Source organism: Hyperoodon ampullatus, assembly GCF_949752795.1.
Source record: "Hyperoodon ampullatus genome assembly, chromosome: 15".
Taxonomy (NCBI): Eukaryota; Metazoa; Chordata; class Mammalia; order Artiodactyla; family Ziphiidae; genus Hyperoodon; species Hyperoodon ampullatus.
In genome coordinates this window covers 9658031-9685489 of record NC_136928.1, presented here as the reverse complement: position 1 = coordinate 9685489, position 27459 = coordinate 9658031, and the positions used below count along the sequence as shown (strand labels likewise).

The window sequence follows — 27459 nt, the reverse complement described above, 5'->3', positions numbered from 1 at the left end:
CTCATGAAAGGCCTTGGAAGGCCTTTCCCAAGAAAAATGCACAGATTAAGATTTCTGCATCTACTTTCAGAGCATTTAGACATCCCCCCCCAACCAATCCATCAACAGAACTGCAACTTAATCCCTGGACTGTTACTGCGAATGTTCCCGGGTCCGAAGTTGTCTGGAGAGCATCCCACCAAGAGTGATGTGGGACAGGGTTCTGCAGAGGCCATTGGCCTCCCCTCCAGCTAGAGGCCCACGAGTGCTGGTCCCTACCGTGCTGTGGGCCGAGCACTCAGGGTCGAGGTCTGCTGAGCTGGCCTCAAGGTCTGAGCGAGGGAAAGGAATCTGCAGGAAAGGAACCGTTGAACTTGACATTCCGAAGTGGAGGCCGGGCTGCGTTCTAACCCCACCAGGCCCAGTAATCTTGCTGCCATCTCTGCTGGTCAGCTAAGCACCTCGTCAGGACGAAGGAGGTAGACAGAGGATTAGGTTAGGTCAAAGACGACACAAGGCAAACAGCAGGGTCCATTACCGGCCCCGCCCTTGAGGCATCCTGCTGACAGGAGTCCCTTCCATACTTGGGTGGCCGTCTGTCGTCTCCACCTCTGTGATGGGCCTCCCCCTGCATGGGGCAGACTTGGAGAGGCCTGCGGGGCCGGACAGTTGTCTTCCGTGACTCCACAGGGAGGTCAGAGGACAGGACAGCAGCCTAGTGGGGCTCTCACCTGCCCCCCGTTCCCCAGCGCCAAAGCCCTGGAGGCCCTCTTGTGAGTGGAGTGAAACAGCTAGCTTCCCCAGAAGCAAATACAGGACAAACACCAGCCAACTTTGACAAGAGCCAGGGCCGCCTTGCCCACTGGTTAGAGCGTGCAGAGTCTCCGGGTCTGTAAGTGCAGCAGGGTGAGGCTGGACAGTGTGTGAACTTGGCGGGAGTGTGGCCAGGGCACAGCAACCTCTCCTGGGCCCATGACCAGCACCAGAGACAACCAGGACGTCACCCGGCCGAGTGCCTGGCTCTAAAGGGGACCCTGGGATAACAGGGCCACAGGAAGGCACAAAGCTTGTGTGGAAGGAAAACACTTGAGGCTCTTAACCCAGAATTCTTTTATTTAAAAACTGCTGGTACGTGAATTTCCTCCTTCCTTCGCCCAGGCCAGAGAACCATCCCTGACGGGACCTGCACAGCCTCCACGGGGGTAGCCCAGCTGGTGGGCGGTTAGGATGGGTGGCAGCAGACACCTAGCCCAGTGCCTGGTTCTGTGTCACAAGCAGAGGGGAGGAGGGAGGGGGAGGGGTGAGGGTGGGATAAGTGCAAGGCCAGAGACCCCAGGGGATGGAGAGGAAGGCAGGCCCATGGGCACGCTCTGGTTCATGCTACCCCCTGTCAGCTGCTGCCACCGCTACCATCTCCCTTCACATTCTAACTATTCAGCCCATGTCCGGTCCCTGTCCCGTGGACCCCTGAGGCCTGAAAGCCCCGCTGCCGGGGAGTCAGAATTCCGGCACCTCTCCTCGGGAAGGCCTTTGATGGAGGGCTGCGTGGAACATCCAGACGGGGTCTCCCACATCATGATCTGTCACTGAAATTACCTGGAACCCCACTCTGGAAGCTGTAGCCCAACTAAGATTATGGCAAAGTTTTCCTTGCTCTGGAGGCAGGTCTGTGGGGAGTGGGTCAGATTTAACAGCCCCTCATGTCTCATGCAGGTGAGGGTCCTTGGCTCCGCCAACAGGCTTCCTACATGCCTTCTGCTAGGACCGCAAGGGGCAGAAAGGTGCCAGGGTACACCCTCCGAAAGCCCCTTCAAGGCTTTTGATCCGGCGGCCGCTCACTGGGGTTGGTCAGATCAGCCATGTGCCTTCAGAGGAGTGTGGTGGCAGGTCACACACTCCTGTGAAAGTGAGATCCTTGGAGGGAGGGGCTTGTGGCCCAGCACACTTCCGCGGCCCCAACAGGGAGGCCTGTCCCTTGGACACTCCAGCCAAGTAGATCTCCAGGGTCTTCAGCAGCCGTCTGGGGCTCTTCTTGGCCAACGCCTCCAAGTCTGGAACAGAGAGGGTTGGGGAGCAGAAGGCTTGTGGGGGCTGTGGAACGCACAGCCCAGAGGCTCTGGAGAGGAGGGTGAAGGAGTCGTCTAAGACGGAGAGCTCACCAGAGGGGGAGACCCAGGAACCAGATTCGGCCACAGGGACCACACACTCCACCCTGTCCAGGACAGTCTCAACTTTGAAGAGCCAGTCCAACTGTTGGGCCCAGCTTTTGATTCAGAAAATATAGTCACCCGACGTACAGGGCCGGAAAGGGAGGAGAGCGGCAGGCTCCCAAGGGTGGGACGGGAGGCCCGGGGAAGCTGGAACTTGAGAAGCCGCGAATGGGGGGTGGGGGGAAAGGAAGGCACCCCAAACCAGTCCAGCCACCACCCTGGGGTCCCTGAACCCTGGGACGCCAGGAGTGCAGGAGCTAGGCCTCCCCAGAAGAGCGAGCACACCTCTGAGGACAAAGCCCGAGTCAGAGATGGTCTTGTGCTGCGTCCTCCAGACGTGCGCAAGGCGGAGGAAAGCGGCGGCGTAGAAGCTGTTCACCACCGGGATCACCTTCTGCTGCCGGTTACACTCCCTGCAGGACGGGGGAGGTCACCTGCTCAGCAGTGGACAGAGGCCGACACCTGGGGGCCCTCCCGCCCCGTCCCCAAGGAGCCTTCACATCTGAGGTCAGGGCTGGGGAGGAGAGATGGGCTGCGAGGCTGGTGCACGGGGATCTGTCCAGGTACCCCGGAACCAGCAGGTGAGGGAGAGAGCTGGGAGGATGAGGCACGGGGGCTGGGGGTGGGAGGGAACCGGGCTCTGCTGGCTGGGGAGGGCGGGGTGACCAGCGTGGGGACTCACCTGGAGAGACAGCCCTCCCTTAAGGCCTGGATCGTGATGCGGGTGATGTTCACGGACATCAGACAGAAAGGGAATTGCTGGAACGGAGCGGGCACTGGGTCAGCGGCAATCCAGGCTCTCACCTTCTGTGCTTCCCGTCCCCACAACCCAACCTGGCCCGCGGGAGGTAACCATCACAGCCAGAGGCAAGCGGCTGGTATTACTGATGCTTACATTTAATTTTCACAATAATCTTCCCATTTTACAGAGGAGGAAACTGAGGGTCAGTGACCTTAAATAACTTTCCTAAGGTGTTGGAACCAAGATTCCTACTGAGGTCGATTCACTCCGAAGCTGGTGCACAAACCCCTGTGCTAGTTCTCCAGCCTCTTCAACATGCGATCCATCAGCTCTCCTTGGCCTTCACCAGGCCCGCCCCGTGCGCTGCCTGTGGACCACATCACCCCCTGGGGTCGGATGGACACAAGAGGAGTGAGGCTCAGTTATCTAACCCATTCTATAGGTTCTTAAAACCTCTTCTCCCCTTCTCTGGGCTTCTGGTTATTTGCTCATAAGCTCTTCACCCAAAAGCAGACAGAGGAGGTACAAGTAGGTAGAAAGTCAGCCTTGACTTAGGGCGCACCCCATCTCTTAGTAACACAGAGGCCTGAGAACGGGCTGTGCAGGTCCCACTCTGGAGCGGGGCAGACTGGGTCCAGCAGGGCTGCTTTACCAGGAAGGGCCTCCAAATTCCCTATAGCGTCCACCTGAATGCTTTCTTTTTGGAGGCGCCAGTTCCTTCCTATTCTTTAACAACAAAAACCCAAGCAAATGAAAAGAGGCTTTCCCCAGGGGATTTGCAAATACTGCATGTTAGTTTCTGCTGTCGAACCGACACCAGGGCATCGGCTGATAGGGACACATAGACCAGTGCGTTCCTTAGCTTAGAACAAGAGCCAGAGTCTATTTATCCCATCTGCTTCCCTTGAGAAGAAAAATCCGTTACATTGTGATGTAGAACTATGCTGTCCAGCACTATAGCAACTAGCCAGGTGTAGCTATTTAAATTTTAATTGAAAATGAAGTAAAATTAGAAATTCAACCCCTTAGTCATACTAGCCATATTTCAAGTGCTCAATAGCCACTCTTGCTTAAGAGCTGCTACATTGGACAGTGCAGATAGAGAATATTTCCTTCATTGCAAAAAGTTCTAGTGGCCAGCACTGAACTGTAGAAGGTCTTTTGGCTCCACAAGGATTTTTCTCAGGGCCTTCCATGACACCTGGATTCCAGATCTTGGCCTGGCCACCTGCCAGCTGTGTATACTTAGGAAGGCCACCCGAACTCTGTGAGACTCAGCTCTCCCATCTCTCAAAACCAAAAAGGAAATAAATTTTAAGTGCTGTGCAGAAAAGAGTGAACACATCTGAAGAACCTAGGGGCAGGACAGGAATAAAGACGCTGACATAGAGAATGGACTTGAGGACATGGGGAGGCGGAAGGGTAAGGTGGGACGAAGTGAGAGAGTGGCATGGGCATATATACACTACCAAATGTAAAATAGATAGCTAGTGGGAAGCAGCCGCATAGCACAGGGAGATCAGCTCGGTGCTTTGTGACCAGAGGGGTGGGATAGGGAGGGTGGGAGGGAGACGCAAGAGGGAGGAGATATGGGGATATATGTGTATGTATAGCTGATTCACCTTGTTATAAGCAGAAACTAACACACCATTGTAAAGCAATTATACTCCAATAAAGATGTTAAAAAAAAAAAAAAAGTGAACACAGCAGGCTTGAGATTGCCATCCTTAGAAAGGCCTGCTTATAAGGCTGGCATCTGGGAACTTGGATTTTGAGAGGCTTCCCACCATTCCCTCAGGCTGACTATTGTACCCAAACTGTGCAAACCATATGGTTTATGCTGAACACCTGCCTTCGCTCTGATTCTGGAATCTTGGTACGTGCTAGACAGATGGTGCCTGTGTGACCAGCCCCCAGTAAAAACCTTGGATACTGAATCTCTGATGAGCCCCCTGGTTGGCAACATTCCACGTGTTACGCAATTGGATGCCGGAGGAATGAAGTACGTCCCGTGTGACTCTACCGGCAGAGGACTCCTGGAAGCCCACGCCTGGTTTCCTATGGATGTTGTCCATGCACTTCTTCCCTTTGCTGATTTTGCTTTCGCTGCAGTAAATCACAGCTGAGGGTACAACTATACACCAAATCCTGGGAGTCCTCCCAGTGGTCCTGGGGACCCCCACACAAGGGCCATGCAGAGTGGAGTCAATTCGCTAATCCTTACAAAAACTCTCCAGGGTAGCTTTTATTATCCCCAGTCTACATTTTCTATTATCCCACAACCTACCTCACAGAGCTGCTCTAAAGAGTAATTTAGATCACGTATGCAAAATGCTCAGTGCAGCACTGGCCTGAGGCGGTGCTAACAAACGTTCATAATTATTATCTGCGCCTCAGTGGGTAGCTGAGGTCAGCAGCAATGCATCTCTACCTTCGGGTATTGCCTATTTAATTATCATAATATTTGTATAATATCATCCCTTCCCTTGCTTTCTTTCAGTCTAAAAATAAATACGGGAACAAGAACATGGTAGCAACATAATTAACAGAGGATCCGAACTTACTGTTCATTCATTCTCAGGAACATTTTTATGAAAGCCTACTTACTAAAAAGCAGTGAAAAACTGGAATTCAGATAGAAGTATCTCCTTTCCTTCAGCAGTTCCCTTGGACCTGAAAAGTGTGGCTTTGAGCTAAAATACCACATTGAGGCTGTGTTTAGGGAATTGACTAAAAAGACAGCAGAGGAAATCAGACGTGGACACTTCTGAGCTTCCATTTAAAATTTCATTTCTCTTCACACCTCACAGTTGGGCTTAAACACCTTTGAACACTGAAGCAAGAAAACCAGACTGTCTTTTGCAGCTGCTGCTGACATGGCCCCATCCCTGGAGATTCCAATTCAGTAGTTCTGTGGAGGGAGGGGCCTGGGCACCTGCATCCCCCCAGGTGAGTCTGAGGCGGGCTGCTGGCTGAGAACCCCGCTGTAAGGAGCCCACTGCTGGGCGAGCTGCCTGGTGATGGGGGTCCTCGCCCCAGCTTCACCACTTACTAGCGGCCCAATTTTGTATATGCCCAGTAGTGGGATTGCTGGGTCCTATGGTAGTTCTATTTTTAGTTTTTTAAGGAACCTCCATACTGTTCTCCAGAGTGGCTGTATCAGTTTACATTCCCACCAACAGTGCAAGAGGGTTCCTTTTTCTCCACACCCGCTCCAGCATTCATTGTTTGTAGATTTTCTCATGATGCCCATTCTAACTGGTGTGAGGTGATACCTCATTGTAGTTTTGATTTGCATTTTCCTAATAATTGGTGATGTTGAGCAGCTTTTCATGTGCCTCTTGGCCATCTGTATGTCTTCTTTGGAGAAATGTCTATTTAGGTCTTCTGCCCATTTGTGGATTGGGTTGTTTTTTTAATATTGAGCTGCATGAGCTGTTTATATATTTTGGAGATTAATCCTTTGTCCACTGATTCGTTTGCAAATATTTTCTCCCATTCTGAAGGTTGTCTTTTCATCTTGTTTGTAGTTTCCTTTGCTTGGCAAAAGCTGTTAAGTTTCATTAGGTCCCATTTGTTTACTTTTGTTTTTATTTCCATTACTCTAGGAGGTGGTTCGAAATAGATCTTGCTGTGATTTATGTCAGAGAGTGTTCTTTCTATGTTTTCCTCTAAGAGTTTTATAGTGTCCAGTCTTACATTTAGGTCTCTAATCCATTTTGAGTTATTTTTTTTGTGTGTATGGTGTTAGGGTGTGTTCTAATTTCATTCTTTTACATGTAGCTGTCCAGTTTTCCCAGCACCACTTATTGAAGAGACTGTCTTTTCTCCATTGTATATCCTTGCCTCCTTTGTCATAGATTAGTTGACCATAGGTGCGTGCGTTTATCTCTGGGCTTTCTATCCTGTTCCATTGATCTATATTTATGTTTTTCTGCCTGTTCCATATTGTCTTGATTATTGTAGCTTTGTAGTATAGTCTGAAGTCAGGGAGTCTGATTCCTCCAGCTCTGTAGTTTTCCCTCAAGACTGCTTTGGCTATTCAGGGTCTTTTGTGCCTCCATATAAACTTTAAGATTTTTTGTTCTAGCTCTGTAAAAAATGCCATTGGTAATTTGATAGAGATTGCACTGAATCTGCAGATTGCTTTGAGTAGTATAGTCTTTTGCACAATATTGATTCTTCCAATCCAAGAACACGGTGTATCTCTCCATCTGTTTGTATCATCTTTAATTTCTTTCATCAGTGTCTTATAGTTTTCTGCATACAGGTCTTTTGTCTCCCTAGGTAGGTTTATTCCTAGGTATTTTATTCTTTTTGTTGCAATGGTAAATGGGAGTGTTTCCTTAATTTCTCTTTCAGATTTTTCATCATTAGTGTATAGGAATGCAAGAGATTTCTGTGCATTCATTTTGCATCCTGCAACTTTACCAAATTCATTGATTAGCTCTTGAAGTTTTCTGGTGGCATCTTTAGGATTCTCTACGTATAGTATCATGTCATCTGCAAACAGTGACAGTTTTACTTCTTCTTTTCCAATTTGTATTTCTTTTTCTTCTCTGATTGCCGTGGCTAGGACTTGCAAAACTATGTCGAATAATAGTGGCGAGCGTGGACAGCCTTGTCTTGTTCCTGACCTTAGAGGAAATGATTTCAGGTTTTCACCACTGAGAATCATGTTTGCTGTGGGTTTGTTGTATATGCCCTTTATTACGTTGAGGTAGGTTCCCTGTATGCCCACTTTCTGGAGAGCCTTTATCATAAATGGGTGTTGAATTTTGTCAAAAGCTTTTTCTGCATCTACTGAGATGATCATATGGTTTTTCTTCTTCAATTTGTTAATATGGTGTATCACACTGATTGATTTACATATATTGAAGAATCTTTGCATCCCTGGGATAAATCCCACTTGATCATGGTGTATGATCCTTTTAATGTGTTGTTGGATTCTGTTTGCTAGTATTTCGTTGAGGATCTTTTCATCTATATTCATCAGCAATATTGGTCTGTAATATCTTCATGTTCCTTCGCCAGGAAATGAAGATTTACAAGGATCATCTCTGCCCTACCTTTTCACAGGCTTGTCACATTGATGGAATGAAATAACAGACGGAAATTGCAAGGAAAGCTATACAAATTGTTGTAACTACTGTTGTGAGGGGCTTCCCTTTCTGCCAGCAATCAGCCAGATGCGGCCTGCATCTCGGCATCTCAACTGTAGCACTCCTCCTCCTCAGGACAGCGTGGACCATGCACTTCCATGGAGTCCTGGGTTCCCCCAGCATCTGTAGTTTCTGGCCAATTCCCCTTTAGTAGGATGTACCACAGGTACCTGAGACCTCAGCTCTCTCCTTAGGAAAGAGATAGGACTGGCTGCTGGCAGGTCTGAGTCCCCCAACTGTTACTCTGGTCTCCTACGTGCCTCCTGGAAAACTGTATTTTCAAGATTCATAAGGGCTTGAGGTGAAGTTTTCCTTTAAACTTTGGAGTTACTTAAGAGTTCAAGGAATCATAAAGCCGGAAGGGACCTTAGAATCATTTAGGCCAAATCTCTTATTTCATAAAACAGCAAAGGGAGGCCCAGAGAGGCTAGGTGACTTGCCTCAAATCATAGCTAAGTAATGATACTGCAGATGGAACTAGTATCTAGCTTCCTGACACCTACACCAGCCCTCTTATTTTATTATTTTAAGCTGCTATTCCTTCTTATTGTCTGACACGCATGTTGTGGAGTAAATATAAATCCACAATAAATTCCACAAAGGCCAGCAGGTGAAGGGATGAGAAACAGATTGGTCAAAGTGGTCAGGCTGGTCCGTACCCAGATCAAGTACCCAGGGCTTCCTCTCTTGTCTTGCTCTTCCCTCTGCCTGGGACGTTCCTCCCTCAGATATCCAATGACCTACCCTCTCACCTCAGTCAAGCCTGTCCTTGAAAATGAATGAGGGATGCTGAATTGGCACTAACCCTCTACCCTGGCTTCCATATTTCTGCAGGAAGGTCTTACAAGAGAGCCTTCAAAAACCACAGGAAGGGAGGCGCTGAGGTCAGAGATGATTTCTAGGAAATACTCATTACCTGGGGGACCTCGGGCAAGCCATTTCCCCTCTCTGGGTCTTCATTGTCTCTACAACAAGGGGCTGGCCCAGTGACTGCTAAGATATGCCTCAACCTCTGGGCCTCCTATAACAAAGCAGCGTCGCTACAAGAGACTGCACTGTTTCATAAGCTAACTGGTCCGGTTCTCAAACTTGACCCAGACATTACCTCCCCACATCATGAAGAGCACAGAATACACCCACATTCTCAACTCATGGGTCCTGATACACCTCAAGACCAGATCCTCACGAAGTCCCCTCTTTCCTCCTCCAGTGTCTCCTGGAAGAGATGGGCGTACGTGAAACCGTCAGGTTTAATGGGTACTTTTCCTCAGAAGATAACAGATATGCAGTGAACGAAATGAAAAACTGCCCAGGTGGCAGGAACTGTGTGACTATTTGTTTTGTAGTCAAGAAGTTTTAGATTCAAAATGGATCTATCTTACTTTACAATGGCTGTGTGTATATGTGTGGATGTATGTGTTGTGTGTGTGTGTGCAGGTGCAAGCGCAGATATGATTTTGAAAACACAAGATGTATTTACGTATGCATGTATTATCTATAAGACGTATATAAAATGTATTTTTGCTCACGGAGATCAAAAGTTACTTTGATAACTAACACTCCTTGAATGACTAATGTGCTTAGCACTTTACACAGTTTTTCTCCAACTCAGAATAAGTCTACGGAGTTGGGATTATTTTCTCATGTTACAAAGGAAGAAGCTGAGGTTCTGAGAATTAACTAATATGACCAACAACACAGTTACTGGAACAGTCTGTTTTTGCAGTGCAGGCTGGCCTGACTCCAGCTTGAAGACACAATGATCTGAAGAAAATGCTGCAGGTCTGACCTTCAGCCACTCATTCTCAGCTCCTCTCCCTCAGGCAGCATCACACCCCCGTTCCTGTTCTCTGTGAAGTGCTGCTGGGGCCTGGGCAGGTCTGCTCACCACTGGAGACCATTCCTTTCAGAGTCAGGAGGGAACCAGTGCCACATACATATTTTCCAAGCTCTGGACACTGAGAGGACCTAGAAACAGTGAGATCTTAATACCAGTGAGAACACCCAGCACTCAGATCTTGGTTTCCAAAGATCATTCTCCAACTTAAAGAACAAGAGCTCTTTGGAGAAGTGGTTGATCTCAGGGCTGGGAATCATTCAGGGAAAATACAAGAGCCTAGAGCATCTTTAGGATCCAGAAAGTAGAAAAGTGCTCAAAAAAGGACAGGGCATGCTGAAAGGGCACAGGTACCACCTGAAAGAGCTCTTAAAATGGTCAACATGGGACCTAGAGGGGTGGGATAGGGAGGGTGGGAGGGAGGGAGATGCAAGAGGGAAGAGATATGGGAACATATGTATATGTATAACTGATTCACTTTGTTATAAAGCAGAAACTAACACACCATTGTAAAGCAATTATCCTCCAATAAAGATGTAAAAAAAAAAAAAAAGGTCGACATGGGAACAATTTTAGCAACAAAATAAACAATAAAAGTGTTGGGTTATATCCCATAGAATAAAGTAAAAATCTGAGTCCATGTGGATATAAAAAGTACCTGAATCAATAAATAGCAAAGGCAATTCTTTCTTACAGAAGAATTCCAATTAATAAATTTAAAAATTAATAAATGTAGGAGGAATGAGGAAAACAAAATCACTATTAGAACCAAGTTTGAGGAAAATCAGGATATTTGCATAGCTTCAAAGTATTTTCCTCCAAGATAGTGATTAATTACAAAGGGAAAAATAGTAACTTTACAGCGTAGAAACCTGGCTGATATCCCCTTAACCATGCGCCCAAGGTTAACTTCACCAGTAATAAGACATGTTGACATGGGTGCTCCTGACATGAGGTACATCACTTCTGTAGTTGTCAAAACCGCATACCCTGGGGCTTCCCTGGTGGCGCAGTGGTTAAGAATCCGCCTGCAGGGGACACGGGTTCGAGCCCTGGTCTGGGAAGATCCCACATGCTGCGAAGCAACTAAGCCCGTGCACCACAGCTACTGAGCCTGTGCTCTAGAGCCCGTGCGCCACAACTGCTGAGCCTGCGTGTCACAACTACTGAAGCCTGTGCGCCTAGAGCCCGTGCTCCGCAACAAGAGAAGCCACTGCAGTGAGAAGCCCATGCACCACAAGGAAGAGTAGCCCTCACTCGCTGCTACTAGAGAAAGCCCGCGCGCAGCAACGAAGACCCAACGCAGCCAAAAATAAATAAATAAATAAAATTATGAAACAAACAAATGCATAACCTCAGTCTAAAATTTATATGGCAGATGGAACCACCCCCACCCTCGCTCTTTCTTTTCCATTTCAGTTGGTGGCCACTCTGTCCTTCCAGCTGCTCAGGCTAAAAATCACCACTGATGCCTCTTTTTCTTACACCTGTACCCAATCCATCCGAAAAATATGCTGGCTCTATTCTCTACAGCCCATACGCTCAAGATTCTATATCCAGAATCTGATCACTTCACAACGCCTCCTCTGAAAATACCCTGGTCCAGATCCCCATCATCTCTAACTTGATTACAAAAGCCCTCACCAGAGACTACTCTCAACCCAACGGCTGGTAGGATCCATTTAAGAATGTAAGTTGGATCGTGTCACTCCAGGCTGTTCAAAACCCTCATTTGACCCAGAGTAAAAGCAAGCATCCTCATCATAGCCTACCGGGCCCGACACCATCTGGTCCCTGTTGCCCCATAACCTCCTTCCCACTGCCCTCCCCGCCCCTTCTGCTCCCAGCTGGCCTCCCTGCCATTCCTGCACATGCCAGACATACACCTCCTTTGGGACCTTTGCTCTAGCTGCCCCCTCTGTGCGGAATGCTCTTCCTCCAAATACAAGCTTGGCTAACATCCTCACCTCCTTCAAGGCTTGGTTTAAGTCTCATCCTCTCATGAGAGCTCCCCTAATACCCCATAAAACTGTAATCCTCCCGCATTCTCCTAACCTTGCCTATTTAGCACTTACCACCTTTAACATACTCTATGATTTATTTATGTATTAGGCTTACTGTCTTGTCCTCTCTGCTAGAAGGATCTTTGTCTGTTTTGCTCACTGATGTTTCCCAAGCACCAAGAACAACAATTAGCACAGGGAATCCTAAATAAACACCTGTTTAGCACATGAATGAATTCCAGGCCCCATGAATCTGGGAGAGATGAATGGCAGGAAACAGGTCAAGTCTGTTTTCTAAAATGGAGGGACCACCACCTTTTACTACAGGGGAAAACCATCAAACCAACCCTGGAGAGCAGGCCCGGACAGAACCTGAGGGCTACAGGAGCCACTTCTGGCCTTTCAGCAAGTCCATGTGTCACCTGACACTTGGAGGCAAACCTTCTTCTCTGGGCAAATAAAGGCTGACCCCCCTCCTCCAGGGTCAGGAGAACCTGCCAATACTGGGAGGGCAGTGAGCTGAGACACTGGTACCACAGTTGTGTCTAGTGCTTTTGTACATTACCTCATTTAATTTTCCCAACTATACAGCTGACGTTTCCATGATTTCCTCTTTATGGATGAGGAAACCAAGGCTCTGAAGAGTTGAGGCACTTGCTTGAGACACACACTCATGACTGCTGGAGCTCAGATTCCAGCCAGGTCAGGGTGACAGGGATGCCCATGCCTGGTTTGCCTCAGCTGTCCTGAGGGCCCTCAGCAACTGGAGATCTACCTGCGAAGCTGTCATGGTTACTCAGGAGAGCCCTGTGCCCAGGTCCTAGCCCCTACAGCCCTCTCTGCTGGCTTCCCACCAAAGCCCCACCTGGATATGGTGACGAGACAGGCGGAAGATCTCCTGGGCCATCAGCAACGTCTTTGAGTCCATCACCAGGTACAGGAGATGCAGGAGGGCAAGGAAGCCTGCTCCTCTCAAGTCTGTGGCTGGATTTGTTCCTAAAACAAAAACCAAGAGGAAATTCAGGGTGCTTAATGAAATCCCTGCCCTGTGAGATTCAATGACTTGGTTACCTTGATCACTGCCCAAGTGGAGAGCCTAGACTTCCCCTGCCTGACTATAACAAGGTGCCCCTCAGCTCTGCCAAGGCAGTCAAAGAAGCGGGGAGCTGGGACTTTTATCCTTCTCTAGTGCTAAGGAGCCCACCACACCCTCTGTGACATCAGTGGAGGCTACATGGGAACAGCAATGAGGCACCCCTGCCCCACCCAGCCAGTGGTATTAGTGGAGGTCAAGTGGGATACCTGGATTTCTATCCCCACCTGGCAGTAATGAGGTGACATCACCCTTCCCCCACTGCCCAGTGTCAGAGGAGGCCTGCTAAAACAGAAGATTTAAAGATGATCAACACTGTCATTACATAATACCCACAATATCTAGGACACAATAAAAAATCACTCATTACACCAAGAACTAGGAAAATCTCAATTTGAATGAGAAAAGACAATCAACAGATAGCAACACTGAGATCACACATATGTTGGAATTACCTGATAAGGAATTTATAGCAGCTGTCCTAGGCAGAATAACGGCACCTCCAGAGATATCCACGTCCTAAACCCCAGAACCTACAAGTACGTTCTGTTGCACAGCAAGGGGGAATCAAGATTGCAGTTAGAATGAAGGTTGCTAATCAGGATAGGGAGATTATCCTGGATTATCTGGCTGGGCCCAATGTAGTCAGAAGAATCCTTAAAAGTGAGAGAGGGAGGTAGAAGCACAGAGTCAGAAAAAGAGATGTGAGGACAGAATCAGCTCGGAGAGATGCTGTGTTCCTGGCTCTGAAGGAGGAGGAACGTGGGTGGACTCTAGAAGGTGGAAAAGGCACAGAAATAGATTTTCTCCTAGATCCTCCAAAAAGGAATGCAGCCCTGCTGCCACCTTGATCTTGCCCCAGTGAGACTGTGTCAGACTTCTGAACTACAGAACTAGAAGATAATAAATCTGTGTTGATTTAAGCCACTAAATTTGTGGTAATTTTCTGCAGCAACAATAGAAAACTACTATAGCAGCTATCATAAAAATGCCTTTGATAAGCAATTACAAACATTTGAGAAAAATAAAAAAACAGAAAGTCTCAGTAAAGAAATATCAGATATAAAGAACCAAACAGAAACTTCAGAACTGAAAAATGTCATACCTAAAATTAAAAACTCACTGGATGGGCTCAACATCAGAATAGAGACCAAAGAGGAAAGAACCAGTGAACTTGAAGATGGAACAATATAAACTGCCCAATCTGATCAATAGAGAGAAAAAACAAAACAAAATAAACAGAGCCTTGGAGACCTCTGAGCTATACAGAGATCCCCCTAAAGTGAACAGAGCCTCTGGGACCTGTGGAACAGTAACAGAAGATCTAGCATCTGTGTCATCAGAGTTGTACAAGGGAGGAGAAAGAGGAGGGCTGAAAAAAGTACTCAAAGTAATAATGGCTGAAAATTTACCAAATTTGGCCAAAGACATAAACCTACAGATTCAAGAAGCCGAGCAAACCCTTAATAAGATAAGCCCAAAGACATATCATGGTCAAACTCTAAGATAAGCTCTAAGACATATCATAGTCAAACTCCTGCAAACAAAAGAAAAAAAACAAACAAAAAAGATCTTGAAAGCAGAGAGAGAAACAACTTCTTATCTAACAAGGAGGAATAATTCAAGTAACAGCAGATTTCTCATGAGAAACCATGGAGGCCAAAAGGAAGTAGCACATTTATTTTCAAGTGCTGAAAGAAAAGACCTGTCAACCTGGAATTCTACATTCAGAGAAATTATCCTTCAGGAGTGAAGGGGAAATCAAGACACTCTCAGATGAAGGAAAGCTAAAGAATCTATTGCCAGCAGACCTACTTTAGAAAATGGCTAAAGGAAGTTCCTGAAACAGAAAGGAAGTGATAAAAGAAGGAATCTTAGAATATCAGAACAGAAGAAAGAACAATGGAGAGAGTAAATATATGGGTAAATACAACAGACCTTGCTCCTCCTCTTGAGTTATTTAAATTAATGGTTGAAACAAAAATCATAATACTGATGTGATTCCCAATGTACACAGAGGGAATATTTAGGACAATTATATTATAGATGAAGGTAGGTAAAGGAACTTAAACACATTGTCAGTACCAACAGAGCACCAATTAATTATGAGTCTATAGTTTCCTTTTTAAATTATTTTCCTATTCTATACAAATGTAATTTGATATGATTTTGAAAAAATAGTACAGTCCCAAAACAGGTGAAATCATTTTGTTTCACTCAAAAAAATGAAATAATATAAAAAAATTTTTTCATCGATAGTAAAAGAAAAGAATAAAAAGAAAACACTGGATTCCAAATCCTATCACTCCCATGCTTTCTATCTCACTTAGAGTAAATATTTTACACTGGCCTGCAAGGCCCTGAGTGAACTATTCTCCTTCTCCACTTCAGCCACACTCACTCCTTGCTATTTCTCAGCAAGAGTTACACACATTTCACCTCAGGGCCCTTGCATTTGCTGTACCCTCTTCCTGAAATACTCTGCCCCAGATATCCTGTCTCATGGTGCTGGCATGACAGGAAGAGGACTGTCTCGGTTCTCACGCTAGTCCTGGAATAAGGAGTCAGGGAGAAGATGAACCATTCCTCTCTCTTACCCTGAAAGCCCAGATCTTCCCAGTGGTCTCCGTGGAGGGCACAGTCAAACTTGGAGCCGGTCAGCTTCTTATAGATGGTCTGGAGGACTCGGCCATGCATTGGGTCTTGGCTATCCAGGCCACCTGCCCCAAAACACACCCATGCTCTGTTGGATTGGCCCTCACGGGAGCACTGAGTGCTTCCCAGAGAACGGTACAGCCAAGACAGACCTGGCCGGTGCTCCAGACACTCTGCTCTCCCCCCAACATGGTAAATGCAATAGCCTTGGCTTAGTCTCAGCAACTGGGTAGGCAAACTGCTCCCTGCCTGACCACTCACGCAGCGCCTGCCCTGTGGTGGCCCCCATGCACTCACACTGAGCGATTGTCAGGACCAGGTCCCTTTCTTCACGGAGGCCCCGGTGCAGCTTCGGAGGCCCGAAGAGGCAGTGCCGGAGGGCAGCAAGCCCGGTCCTTCGGATCGCTGGCTGGATTCTTTTCTGGGGAGGAATGTGCAGGCAATAGGCAGAGTGCTGTGTTCATTTGCTTTAATGAACTTACTATCAGCCTCAGTACAGGACTGGTCTTGCAGAAAGGAGTGGTTCTCCCACTAACTGGCTGGCTTCTGGGCCAGGGAAATGGGGCAGAAGCTGTGAAGCATCTGCGAATCTCTGGAGACAGGCTCTTCCAGCTCATAGGCTCTTTGTAAGTAGAGAGAGATGTCCCCAAGCATAGGCATTATCAGCCGGTCGTCTACATTTGGTCCTCTGGGCTTTTCCAGAAATAGCTATGTCACTGACTACCAAGGAAGCTAGAGGTGGCTGGCTATGGGGGCTGGCATCTCACAGCTGCCAGGCCAAGTTTCCCAGCAGGGCTGCTTCCACCCTTTGTATGTCTGTCTGTCTCTCTGTAAAGGACATAAATATAAAGTCTAACAGCCCTCTCAACTTCCAAGATAAGACAGTCAGTGGTGGTGGGGGGACTTCTCTGGCGGTCCAGTGGTTAAGACTGCACGCTTGCAATGCAAGGGGCGCTCGTTCAATCCCTGGTCGGGGAACTAAGATCCCGCGTGCCATGTGGCATAGCCAAACAAACAAACAAATAAACAGTCAGTGGGCACTTTTTTGGAGCAGGATACCCCTGAGGGGAGCTGGCGCCTCCTGTCCACACCACAGCAGCAGTGCCTAAACCAGCTCCTGCTGACTTCTCCTTGTTCACAGCCATTGCCACAGGGCTTAGGATACTCTGATTTCGGCAGCCTCTGGATCTCTGGGTCGTACAAACCAATCTGATTCCTATCTTTTTAGCCTCTCTCCTTGAGGCAGGCTTTAGGTTGCAGATCTGAAATCACAGTTCTCTAAACTTACTACTGGTCACTCAGGATTCCCCAGAAAGCTTGTCAGCTTTTACTCTCCTTAATATTCTTTCTTTTTCCAACCCCACGTATTTATTTATTTATTTTTTTGCGGTACGCGGGCCTCTCACTGTTGTGGCCTCTCCCGTTGCGGAGCACAGACTCCGGACGCGCAGGCTCAGCGGCCATGGCTCACGGGCCCAGCCGCTCCACGGCATGTGGGATCTTCCCGGACCGGGGCACGAACCCGTGTCCCCCGCATCGGCAGGTGGACTTTCAACCACTGCGCCACCGGGGAAGCCCCCCACATATTTTTTAAATTCCCAAATAACTTCTTGTTCCTCTAGGGGATGGAAGATTTTCCTATGGTGGCAGTGAATTCCTCAGCTCTCTGGACAGGCGGCCCTGCTTCCCCAGGAACTCCCTAGCATCTGATTGCAGACCTCCCCATCCCTAGGAGGGGAGAGCAGGGAGCAGCTCCACGGGCCCCTATAAGACAGGGCCCCTAGAGCTCTGGGGGCACAGTCCCTGAAAGGCCGCCGGGGCCCACATGACATGTGGGTCCTTGGCCACTTGTGATCCTGTGCCCCGAGATTTCTTAGTTGAGACACAGCCCTCGCCTGGAAATTCCCATCTTGCTTGCCCAGTGCCCTATCCTGGTGGGGAAGAAACCCGGCTCCTGGGAAGAAAGTGCTTTGCTTGAGACCCCCAAACCTCCCTACTGTCATACCTTGAAGGAAGAGAGGTCCACGGTCTGGAAATGCTGGAGGGCCTCAATGAAAGAGATTAGCTGCCCAGTCTGGTCTGAGCTGGCCCGGCTCCCTGTGGCAAAAGGAAAGACACTCTGGCACTTGTAACAGTAGTCATTCTATCAGCAGACATTTACTGAGGGCCGCTGGTTGCCACCTCTAAGCCCAGTGCTGACTTGCAGCTGTAAACGTCAGACACCTACAGTTACAACCGACCCTCCTCTGTCAAGGGGGTGGCGTTATCTGCTGGGCTGACTCCCTTTCGGACCCGGCTGTGCAGAGGCTGACTAGGCTAAGCCCTGCAATGAGTGGGGATAGCTCTGCAGGGGCCCCTAATGTCCACTCATCTGTGAGCGGGGGCAAGTCACTGCCTGGAGGAGGTACCCACGCAGCAGCAAGCTACAGGTTTGTTCAGGGGCCTTTCCTATCTTCTACTTGGCCCCTTCTCACGCCCTGGATACGAATGATCCCCTATCCAGCCTTCGTCACAGGGTACTGACTCATCAGTCCGCAATACAGGTGATGGCTGATACAGTCCACTCTAACATCTCTTCAGGAGCTCAAGTGGGGCTCAGGCTAGATTTGGGTCCCAGTTCTCCCCTCCCACAGCTCCATCCAAACCTCCTGAAAGGCACGAGAGGCAGTTTTTGATGCAGCCCTCAGAGGCTTTCAGCAGGTGGCTTCAGCCCCCATTTCCAGGGACTTCCTTGTACAGTGAACACCCTGCTCGACCTGACACAGGGGTCCTGGCTGCCTGACCTCATCACCCTGCAGAAGCTGACCCTGACCAAGGTCCTCCCGGTCTTCTCTCACGGCCGGCGGCCCTCTCCCCACGGCATTCATCCCCATTCCCTCCAGAGGTCGATGGCATCACCTCTGAATTGGGAAAAGAGATTTTATCCGATGTCACGTATTGAAAACGAGAAGACCCAGGAATTCTGTATCCTAATCCCAGAGGCACAGAACATTAGCCGCATGGGTGGATTGTGTGCTTAGCAGCAGCGGGCTGTGAGGAGGCGGCACCATCCCTGCAGTTACCTCTCTCTGGCTGGATACTGTCCACAGCTTCCCATTCTTCTTGGGCTCGGAGCACCTCTGTATTCATAACTGCAATAGTGAGAAAAGGAGACCCTCTGAGATCTAGGTGTGTTTGGATTGCTGCCGTAGCCCCTGGCCTTACCTGCCTGCCTTGGGCCTTGTCGCTACCCTCTGATATTCCAGGGTGAGCTTTCAAAAAGGCAGATCTGACGTCAGCCTGCTGCTCAGAACCCTCCAGGGATCCTCCATAATTCTCAAGATGAAACCCCAACTCTTCACAATCGGGAGACTTCTTACCTCTCTGGCTCTGTCCTAGGGCATCCAGAAGTACCTGAAGTCTCTCAACACCCCCCTTGGGTGCCTCTGCACACCCCGCTCTCCCACCTGCAGTTCCAGCCCCTTCTAGCGCAGTTCCATCCCATCCTTCAGCCAATTCCGGTATCACCCTCACCTTGGGTGCCTTCTTTAGCCTCTGTAATCTGCATTAGGAGCTGCTCCGTGAGAGACCCTGACACCCCATGCTTACCACCAGGTTGCAACTGTCTTGCCCACTGCACTGGGAGCCACAGGAAGATAGGGTTCTGAGCGCCTGACACAGGACAGGTGCACAGTGAATGTTTTCGTTGTTGTTGTTTTTTGTTTGTTTGTTTTGTTTTTGGCCATACCTCGCAGCATGCGGGATCTTAGTTCCCCAACCAGGGATCAAACCCGTGCCCCCTGCAGTGGATGCTTTAAGTCCTAACCACTAGACCGCAGGGAATTCCCCACAATGAATGTGTGATGAATGAATAAAAGCACAACAAAAGCGGGGGAAACAGAAGAAAGAAGCAGCAGGACAGGCGCTCTACAACCACCACACAGCACTCTTCTCTACACCACAGCTGCCACTCTCTGGGCCAAACTGCTGGCAGCATGGCCCATCACTGGCTTCTCCCATCTGCTACGGAGGACACTGGCCAACAGTGGGCAGGATGGAGAGACCTCCGTTTGACACCCAAGCTCGTGAGCCTTCTAGCCTGGGTGGTGAAAGCAGGTTAGGACAGCTCCCCTCTTCCTCGCAATCCGGGCTGAGGACATTCACGTGACAGTGAACTGTCTTGGAAGTATACTTGCAAATTGAAGAAAAAGCTACCAAAACCTCAAAACACTAAGGGATAATGAGGACAAGGATGCTGCTGGGGAGCTGGAGGGGACAGCTGGGAAACACAGTGTAGAGCCACACAGCCCGTGAACTTTGCATCTCTGTCCCCCACGAGCTGTACTTCTCCGGGCAGGTTACTTAACCATTTGTAATCACTCTTCCAACCACTGTGAGGATGACGTCACTCTTCAGATTCCAGGGGAGTATGTGGCCCAAAGGCCACTTGCTCAATAAACATCAGCTAGTATCACTGACGCAGCTGTGGGCTCGGGTCTGGCAGGGATGTGGACGGTGGGAGCAGATAAGATGGGTCCGGGGTCCTGAATCCTGGACCTCTAGGACATTCAACCTTGCCAGCCCCAGCCCGGGGTAGCAGACTACACCAGGGCTTCCAAACTAGATAACTTCAACAGAATACAGAACATTCAACCTGGGACAGTGAAGAAAATAAAACTTACTTCCAGCATGCTGGACCCTTGGGAGATGAAAAAGAGGGACAAAGTGGCTAAACAAGAAGAGCGGACCAGCAGCCATGGATCTCATCACGACGCTGAGAAGAAGCTCCCCACCCTTCACCCCTCATCCACATCCAGCTTCACTGACTTGTCACCCTTCAGATCATTATGAGCAACTCGATCAATCTTTCACCCCACACACCTTCACCTACAAACGAGTGGATCAAAGGTTGTGAGCCAGGAGCACAAACCTCACAGGCAAGTGTGTGGGAGCTTACTGTGACAGCAAGGTAGTCAAGAGAAAGTCCAAGGTCTCAAGCAGCAATGCAATCTGGTGCCCAAACTGGAGACAAACATCCAACCCGTGTAACAGCACCTCTCTCCTTTCTTGGTTCCTTTAGGACTCCCACCTCTGAAGATGATCCTGACATAAATACTATTTTTCCCCTAAACTAACAGAAGAACAAGGAGCAACAACCCAAATCTCCAGGATAACAAAGCCAGCTCACGTTAGCACGGCTCTTTATCGTTTTTCCTTTTGTCAATTGCCTCCTTTATTTAGGCCCTCTTCTATTTATTTTTTTTTAATATATATATATTTTTGTGGTACGCGGGCCTCTCACTGTTGTGGCCTCTCCCGTTGCGGAGCACAGGCTCCAGATGCGCAAGCTCAGCGGCCATAGCTCACGGGCCTAGCTGCTCCGCAGCATGTGGGATCTTCCTGGACCGGGGTACGAACCCGTGTCCCCTGCATCGGCAGGCGGGCTCTCAACCACTGCGCCACCAGGGAAGCCCTCTCTTCTACTTATTCACATAGTAAATGGCACAGCTGATTTAGTCGGCCTATTAGTTTAAATTAGCTAAGAGCAATCTGGGGAAAAAATTGTAGTTGTTTAGTATGATTAAGAATATCTGGGGCTACCCTGGTGGCGCAGTGGTTGAGAGTCCGCCTGCCGATGCAGGGGACACAGGTTCGTGCCCCGGTCCGGGAAGATCCCACATGCCGTGGAGCGGCTGGGCCCGTGAGCCATGGCCGCTGAGCCTGCGTGTCCGGAGCCTGTGCTCCGCAACGGGAGAGGCCACAACAGTGAGAGGCCCGCGTACCGCAAAAAAAAAAAAGGAATATCTGGCACGTAAATGCCAGTTGCACTGAAATAGAAAATATTTTAGCATTTAAGGCAACACCTCTAATAAATGTTAGGTTTGTCACCACATGGTAAAGACAAAATTCAATTAACATATACTTTACAGACCTCCATATAATTTTTCCAATTTACATTGGAATATTTTTAATAGACCCCATATTCTTAGAGATTACATTTTCAGTTTACAGAATTTAAAGATAACAATGCACACCAATGAGCGCCCACTATGATTTACATTCTGTGTGCTAAGCACTTTACATTATCTCATTTAATCCTTACACAATTCCTACCATACAGGTTCTGATATAATCCCTGTTTTATAGATGAGGAAAGTGAGGGTCAGAAAGATTCAGTTACTTGCTCAAGGTCATAGGGCTGATGGGTGAAAGAGGCAGGACTTAAGCCAGAGATATCTGACTCCAGAACTGGTTCTTCCGAATTGGTGAGTACGCTTTTCTGTGTAATAAATTAGCAAGTAGAATGAGCTTTAAATATAGTATGGGAAGAGCCATGTCAAGCAGATAAAACAGGATAACTTTTCAAAGGCTTTTCACCCACTCTGTCTCATTTCATTATCACAACATCCCTTTGAGGACAAAGGAGGTACTAATATTTCCACTGTAGACACAGAGATTATATGATTTGCCCCAAAGGCGCACAGTAAGCTACCGGCAGGGCTTGTGGGGCCAAATTAGAACTCAGGTCTCTAACTTCCCTTGAAAGATGATAACTCTATGAAGTTCTACAGGAAGGGCTTCCCTGGTGGCACAGTGGTTAAGAATCCACCCGCCAATGCAGGGGACACGGGTTTGAGCCCTGGTCCGGGAAGATCCCACATGCCGCGGAGCAACTAAGCCTGTGTGCCACAACTACTGAGGCTGCGCTCTAGAGCCTGCGAGCCACAACTACTGAGCCCGTGAGCCACAACTACTGAAGCCCACGTGCCTAGAGCCCGTGCTCCGCAACATGAGAAGCCACCGCAATGCGAAGCCCGCGCACCGCAATGAAGAGTGGACCCTGCTCACTGCTACTAGAGAAAGCCCACGCGCAGCAACGAAGACCCAACGCAGCCAAAAATAAATAAATAAATTTATATATATATTTAAAAAATTCTACAGGAAAAGTAGTGACAGAAATTCAAATGAGGAAAAGCAGACCCATAGGGAGCTCCGCCTTGAATCCCACACAGGCTCCGAGGAGGACTTACCAGCCGGCTCCCAGCCATTCGCTTCTGCAGTCAGGGCCCGGAGGATACCATGGTTCTTCAACTCTGAAATCTGTAGGGGCAGCTGACCCTTAGTGTGAGGGCGGAGTCCACATCCCCCCACCCACACAAACAAGTCCCACCCGCTGTACCGAGTGTCCTTGAAACTGGTGGCCAGAAGAATCTAGTCTTCCCACATGGGTTGGTTAAAGCCAATCTTAAAGAGAAGCACCCAGAAAATGCCAACTATGATGGAGCAGTTGAGTGACGTGAGGAAAAGTATGAATATATGCCCTCCTTGGAGAGCAAACAGACAAAAATCCACTCAACTCAACCGAGACAGAGGTGTGCTTTCCATATTCCCGCTGCACTTTAGGTTCTGCCTCATTGTAACAATTATCTTATTAGATAGAGGTTGTTTTGCATGCTTGTGCCCTCCCCACCTCCCCATCCAAAGTGTGAGCTACTGGAGGGCAGGGTCTGTGCCATCCTGTGTCCCGGTGCCTGGCACCACATAACAGCAAGTACCACAAGCTTCTACCGACAGGAAGCACTGAGGTGTGGGTGATACGTACAGGAATTCCCCTGAAAGCCAGAAGAGCACTGTTGTCCTTGTCACATGGTGGAGGGTACACAGCAGACACACCTTCAACCTGCAAGACAACCCAAAGTCAGTCTCCTGGGCACGTAGTAGTCCCTCAAAGATGACAGCTTAAACGTCACACGTTTTTCCAATAACACACACACACAAAATGGATGAACTCCCGAGAAGTCAACTACGAGGAATACTGTAAGGGAAAACTCCTGTTTAATCGGTCTTAAGAAAAACCACGAAAAGCTTAATGTGAATATAATCTTTAAAAAAATTTATTTTTAATATATTTTATTTATTTATTTATTTTTGGCTGTGTTGGGTCTTCACTGCTGTGTGTGGACTTTCTCTACTTGTGGCAAGCAGGGTCTACTCTTCATTGTGGTGCACGGGCTTCTCATTGCGGTGGCTTCTCGTTGCGGAGCACGGACTCTAGGTGCGCAGGCTTCAGCAGTTGTGGCACGTGGGCTCAGTAGTTGTGGCTCGCGGGCTCTAGAGCACAGGCTCAGTAGCTGTGGTGCACAGACTTAGCTGCTCCGCAGCATGTGGGATCTTCCTGAACCAGGGATCGAACCCGTGTCCCCTGCATTGGCAGGCAGATTCTTAACCACTGCGCCACCAGGGAATCCCAACGTTAATATAATATTATACAGATTTCCTGGCTCCGTTCAAGGTCTCAGGGCTCTGAGTAAGTAAGGTTGAGTGAAGCAGTTCCCTCACTTTTGGCCTTTCTGCTCAGCCAAACCTTCCCCCTACTGGAGCTTAAAAAACCATCTGACCAACATTTTGCAACTCATATCACCAATACAGGGCTAATTTTCCTAATATGTTAAAAAAAAATCCTACAAATCAGTAAGGAAAAAAACAAACCCAGGAGAAAAACTGGCACGGATATGGATAGTTTACATAAAAGGAAACACAAATAGTTCTTAAACATGTGAAGAAATGCTCAACCTTACTCATAACAAGAGAAATGTCAAATAAAACTACTCTGGGATAATGTTTTTCACTTATCCTATTATCAAAGATCAAAAAGTGTGGTAACACTGTGCTGGCTAGACGACCAAGAGTTATAAGACACTGGAGAGTGAATTGGTACCACCTCTCTGGCTTGACAATACCTGATGAAATCACATATGCTGTGCACATTTGGGGCCTGCAATTTCATTCTAGGAATTTATCTAACACGTATAGTCATCCATGTACAAATGACATGCTTACAGTGTCATTCATGGTAGTACTGTTTATAAAAACAGAAAGCTAGAAAAACCCTGACTGTCCACTAATGGACTTTTATTATACTTTATATTTTGCCCCCAGTTTTACTGGGATATAACTGACATACAGCACTGTATGAGTTTAAGGTGTACAGCATAATGATCTGATTTATATACATCATGAAATGATGACTACAATAGGTTTAGTGAACATCCATCATCTATAGATACAACATCAACACATAGAAAAAAAAATTTTTTTTCCTTGTGATGAGAACCCTTAGGATTTACTCTTAATAACTTTCATTTATAATATACAGCAGTGTTATCCTTATCATGTTGTACATTACATTCCTAGTACTTATTTTCTTGTAACTGGAAGTTTGTACCTTTTGACCACCTTCATCCAATTCCACCCCCACCTCTGGTAGCCACAAATCTGATCTCTTTTTCTATGAGTTCCTTTGTTTGTTTTTGTTTTTGATTTTTTTTATTTTTGGCTGCCTTGGTCTTTGTTGCTGTGTGTGGGATTTCTCTAGTTGTGGTGAGCGAGGGCTGCTCTTCATTGCAGTGTGCGGGCTTCTCACTGTGGTGGCTCCACATTGCAGAGCACGGTCTCTAGGCACGCAGGCTTCAGTAGTTGTGGCTCGCTGGCTCTAGAGCGCAGGCTCAGTAGTTGTGGTGCACGGGCTTAGTTGCTCCACGGCATGTGGGATCTTCCCAGACCAGGGATTGAACCCGTGTCCCCTGCATTGGCAGGTGGATTCTTAACCACTGTGCCACCAGAGAAGTCCCTATTTGCTTTTGAAGTATAATTGACCTACAACACAATGTTAGTTCCTGGTGCACAACACAGTGATTTGATATTTCTATACATTTCAAAATGATCGCCATGATAAACCTAGTTGTCACTAATGGACTAATTTTAAACAAATTAAAGCATATCCACTCAATGAGATGCTATACAGCCACAAAAAAGAGTAAGAAAGTGCTTTATGGACAATCTGGAACAATCTTCATGATATATTAAGTGAAAACACAAAGGGCAGAGTATATACACTATTTTACCATTTGAATTTCTAAAAAACACATGAATATATTTGCTTGTCTTTACAGAGACTATTTCCAGAATTATATCCAAGGAAGTAGTAACTTTGCCTCCATCAGGAAAATTGGGTAGCTGGGGACAAGGGTGGAAGGTAGTTTTTTCACTATATGTACATCCTCTGTACTTTTGGATTTGGAACCATCTGCAGAATTATTTTCTCTAAAATAAATAAAAGAAAAAATAATAATTAAAGGAATCATTGCTTATGTCAAGGCCCGAGAATCCCAGATGGTCCTGTTACTCTAATCCCTTCCACATATTTTTGCCAACTAACACTCCTTAAACACAGCTTTGATTTTTTTGATTTCTTTTTGCCTGGGACACAAGAATGGACACCTAAACACACCACAGCTGAGCTAACTCCTCTGTAACTGGCCTCACGATGCCTAAGCACTATTGTCTCCCACTTTGATCCACTGAACATATATGCTGCAGTTCCTCTCACCTCCAGCCCTTGGGTCATGTGGTTTTCCTCCAGAATCCGCCCCCACCTCAACCTTCTCAGTGTTTTCTGGTCCCTTCAAGATCAGTTCCACCTCCTCGGGGAGGCCGACCTTACCAACTGGGGCTACAATGGTCCCTCACGTCTCTAAGTCCTATAGCCCCTCTGTATGCGGCACAAGGGCCTCTGCAAAAGACCCGTCTCCCCAGTCAGACTCTGCCGCTTTGAGTGCAGGGACTTTCTCATATACTTGTTTTATATTTCTTAGACCACTTGCACAGCGCTAGGCTCAAGATACATTCCCAAAAATATCTGGTAATTCATTGTGCTGAACAGCTCCCTGGAGAAGTCTGTGTGCTCAGGACTCATCGCATCCTTCCTTTCCCTCTCCAATTCAGTCCCCTCTAGTGTCCAAAGATGGATGTTCTCTGGAAGAACAGTTCATCTATCTTAGAACAGTGACAAAAACCTCCCTGGACTCCCAAAGCACAGGCTTTGTCCCCATTCTGGCCACTGAATCCCACAGGCTCCATTTAAGACTATTTCTGGGCAAGGTAGTGAAAAAGGAATGCAGGGTAAGTCACCAGGCTTACACAAAGACATAGCACATTGGGGGACTTCCCTAGTGGTCCGGTGGATAAGACTCTGCGCTCCCAATGCAGGGGGCCTGGGTTCGATCCCTGGTCAGGGAACTAGATCCTGCATGCTGCAACTAAGACCCAGTGCAGCCGAGAAGAAAAAAAAAAAAAGACATAGCACATTGAATCAGGGGTCCTGACAATAATCAGGCCAAAACACGCATTGGAGAGAGAAAGGGCCAGTAAGGTAAACAACCCAAATTGATGAAATGCACATTTCTTGGGGGATTCTGCCTGAAATTCTCTTCCCACCCAAGCAAATCCAGACCAAAATCCCATAGCCCACTTAGAAAATAAGCTGTCAGGAAAGGCAATTGACCCAGAAGTGACTAGAAGCTTCTTCTAGTAGAACAAAGAGAACTATAGTGAGGATTTTTCCTACACATTTCTAAAGCTCCACATCCTCTTGATGTATGCTCTATCTTATTACTATTAACAACATAACCCAAACCAACACCTTCTTTCCCAAACAGAAGTGCTTGCTTACCTGTCCATCTCTTAATTCTTTCTCATTATGGAAAGAGCAAGAGTCTTCATTCATGACTCAAAATCATTTGTTCAAGTGAACTCTGCCCTTGGGCTGAGAAAGGAGTTCAATAAGGTCTGAGATTAGAAGCTCTGGGGAGAGCCCTAGATCCGACTCTTCTACCTTTGCCTCCCTTCTTGGCAATCATTTAGACTAAGAACAAGAAAACAGTCCCTGTGTGCCATCACCAGGGTGTAGGTTTCTGTGAGTCCCAAAAGAAGTCCCTGAGGTCTCTGGAGCATCAGCCC

At 47.7% G+C, this 27459-nt stretch overlaps 1 protein-coding gene across 1 annotated transcript; it reads right to left on the bottom strand.

Moving 5' to 3' along the window:
- Positions 1–1074: 1074 nt before the first annotated feature.
- ELMOD3 (ELMO domain containing 3) lies at positions 1075–27226 on the bottom strand (the record flags this gene model as incomplete). Its single annotated transcript, XM_079720821.1, has 11 exons — positions 1075–2030; positions 2475–2602; positions 2872–2948; positions 12799–12929; positions 15624–15746; positions 15979–16102; positions 17687–17778; positions 18744–18812; positions 22692–22761; positions 23264–23341; positions 27173–27226. The coding sequence occupies 11 exons, from the start codon at positions 27224–27226 to the stop codon at positions 1828–1830; spliced, it is 1149 nt and encodes a 382-aa protein (XP_079576947.1). The 3' UTR covers positions 1075–1827.
- Between the last annotated feature and the right edge of the window lie 233 nt (positions 27227–27459).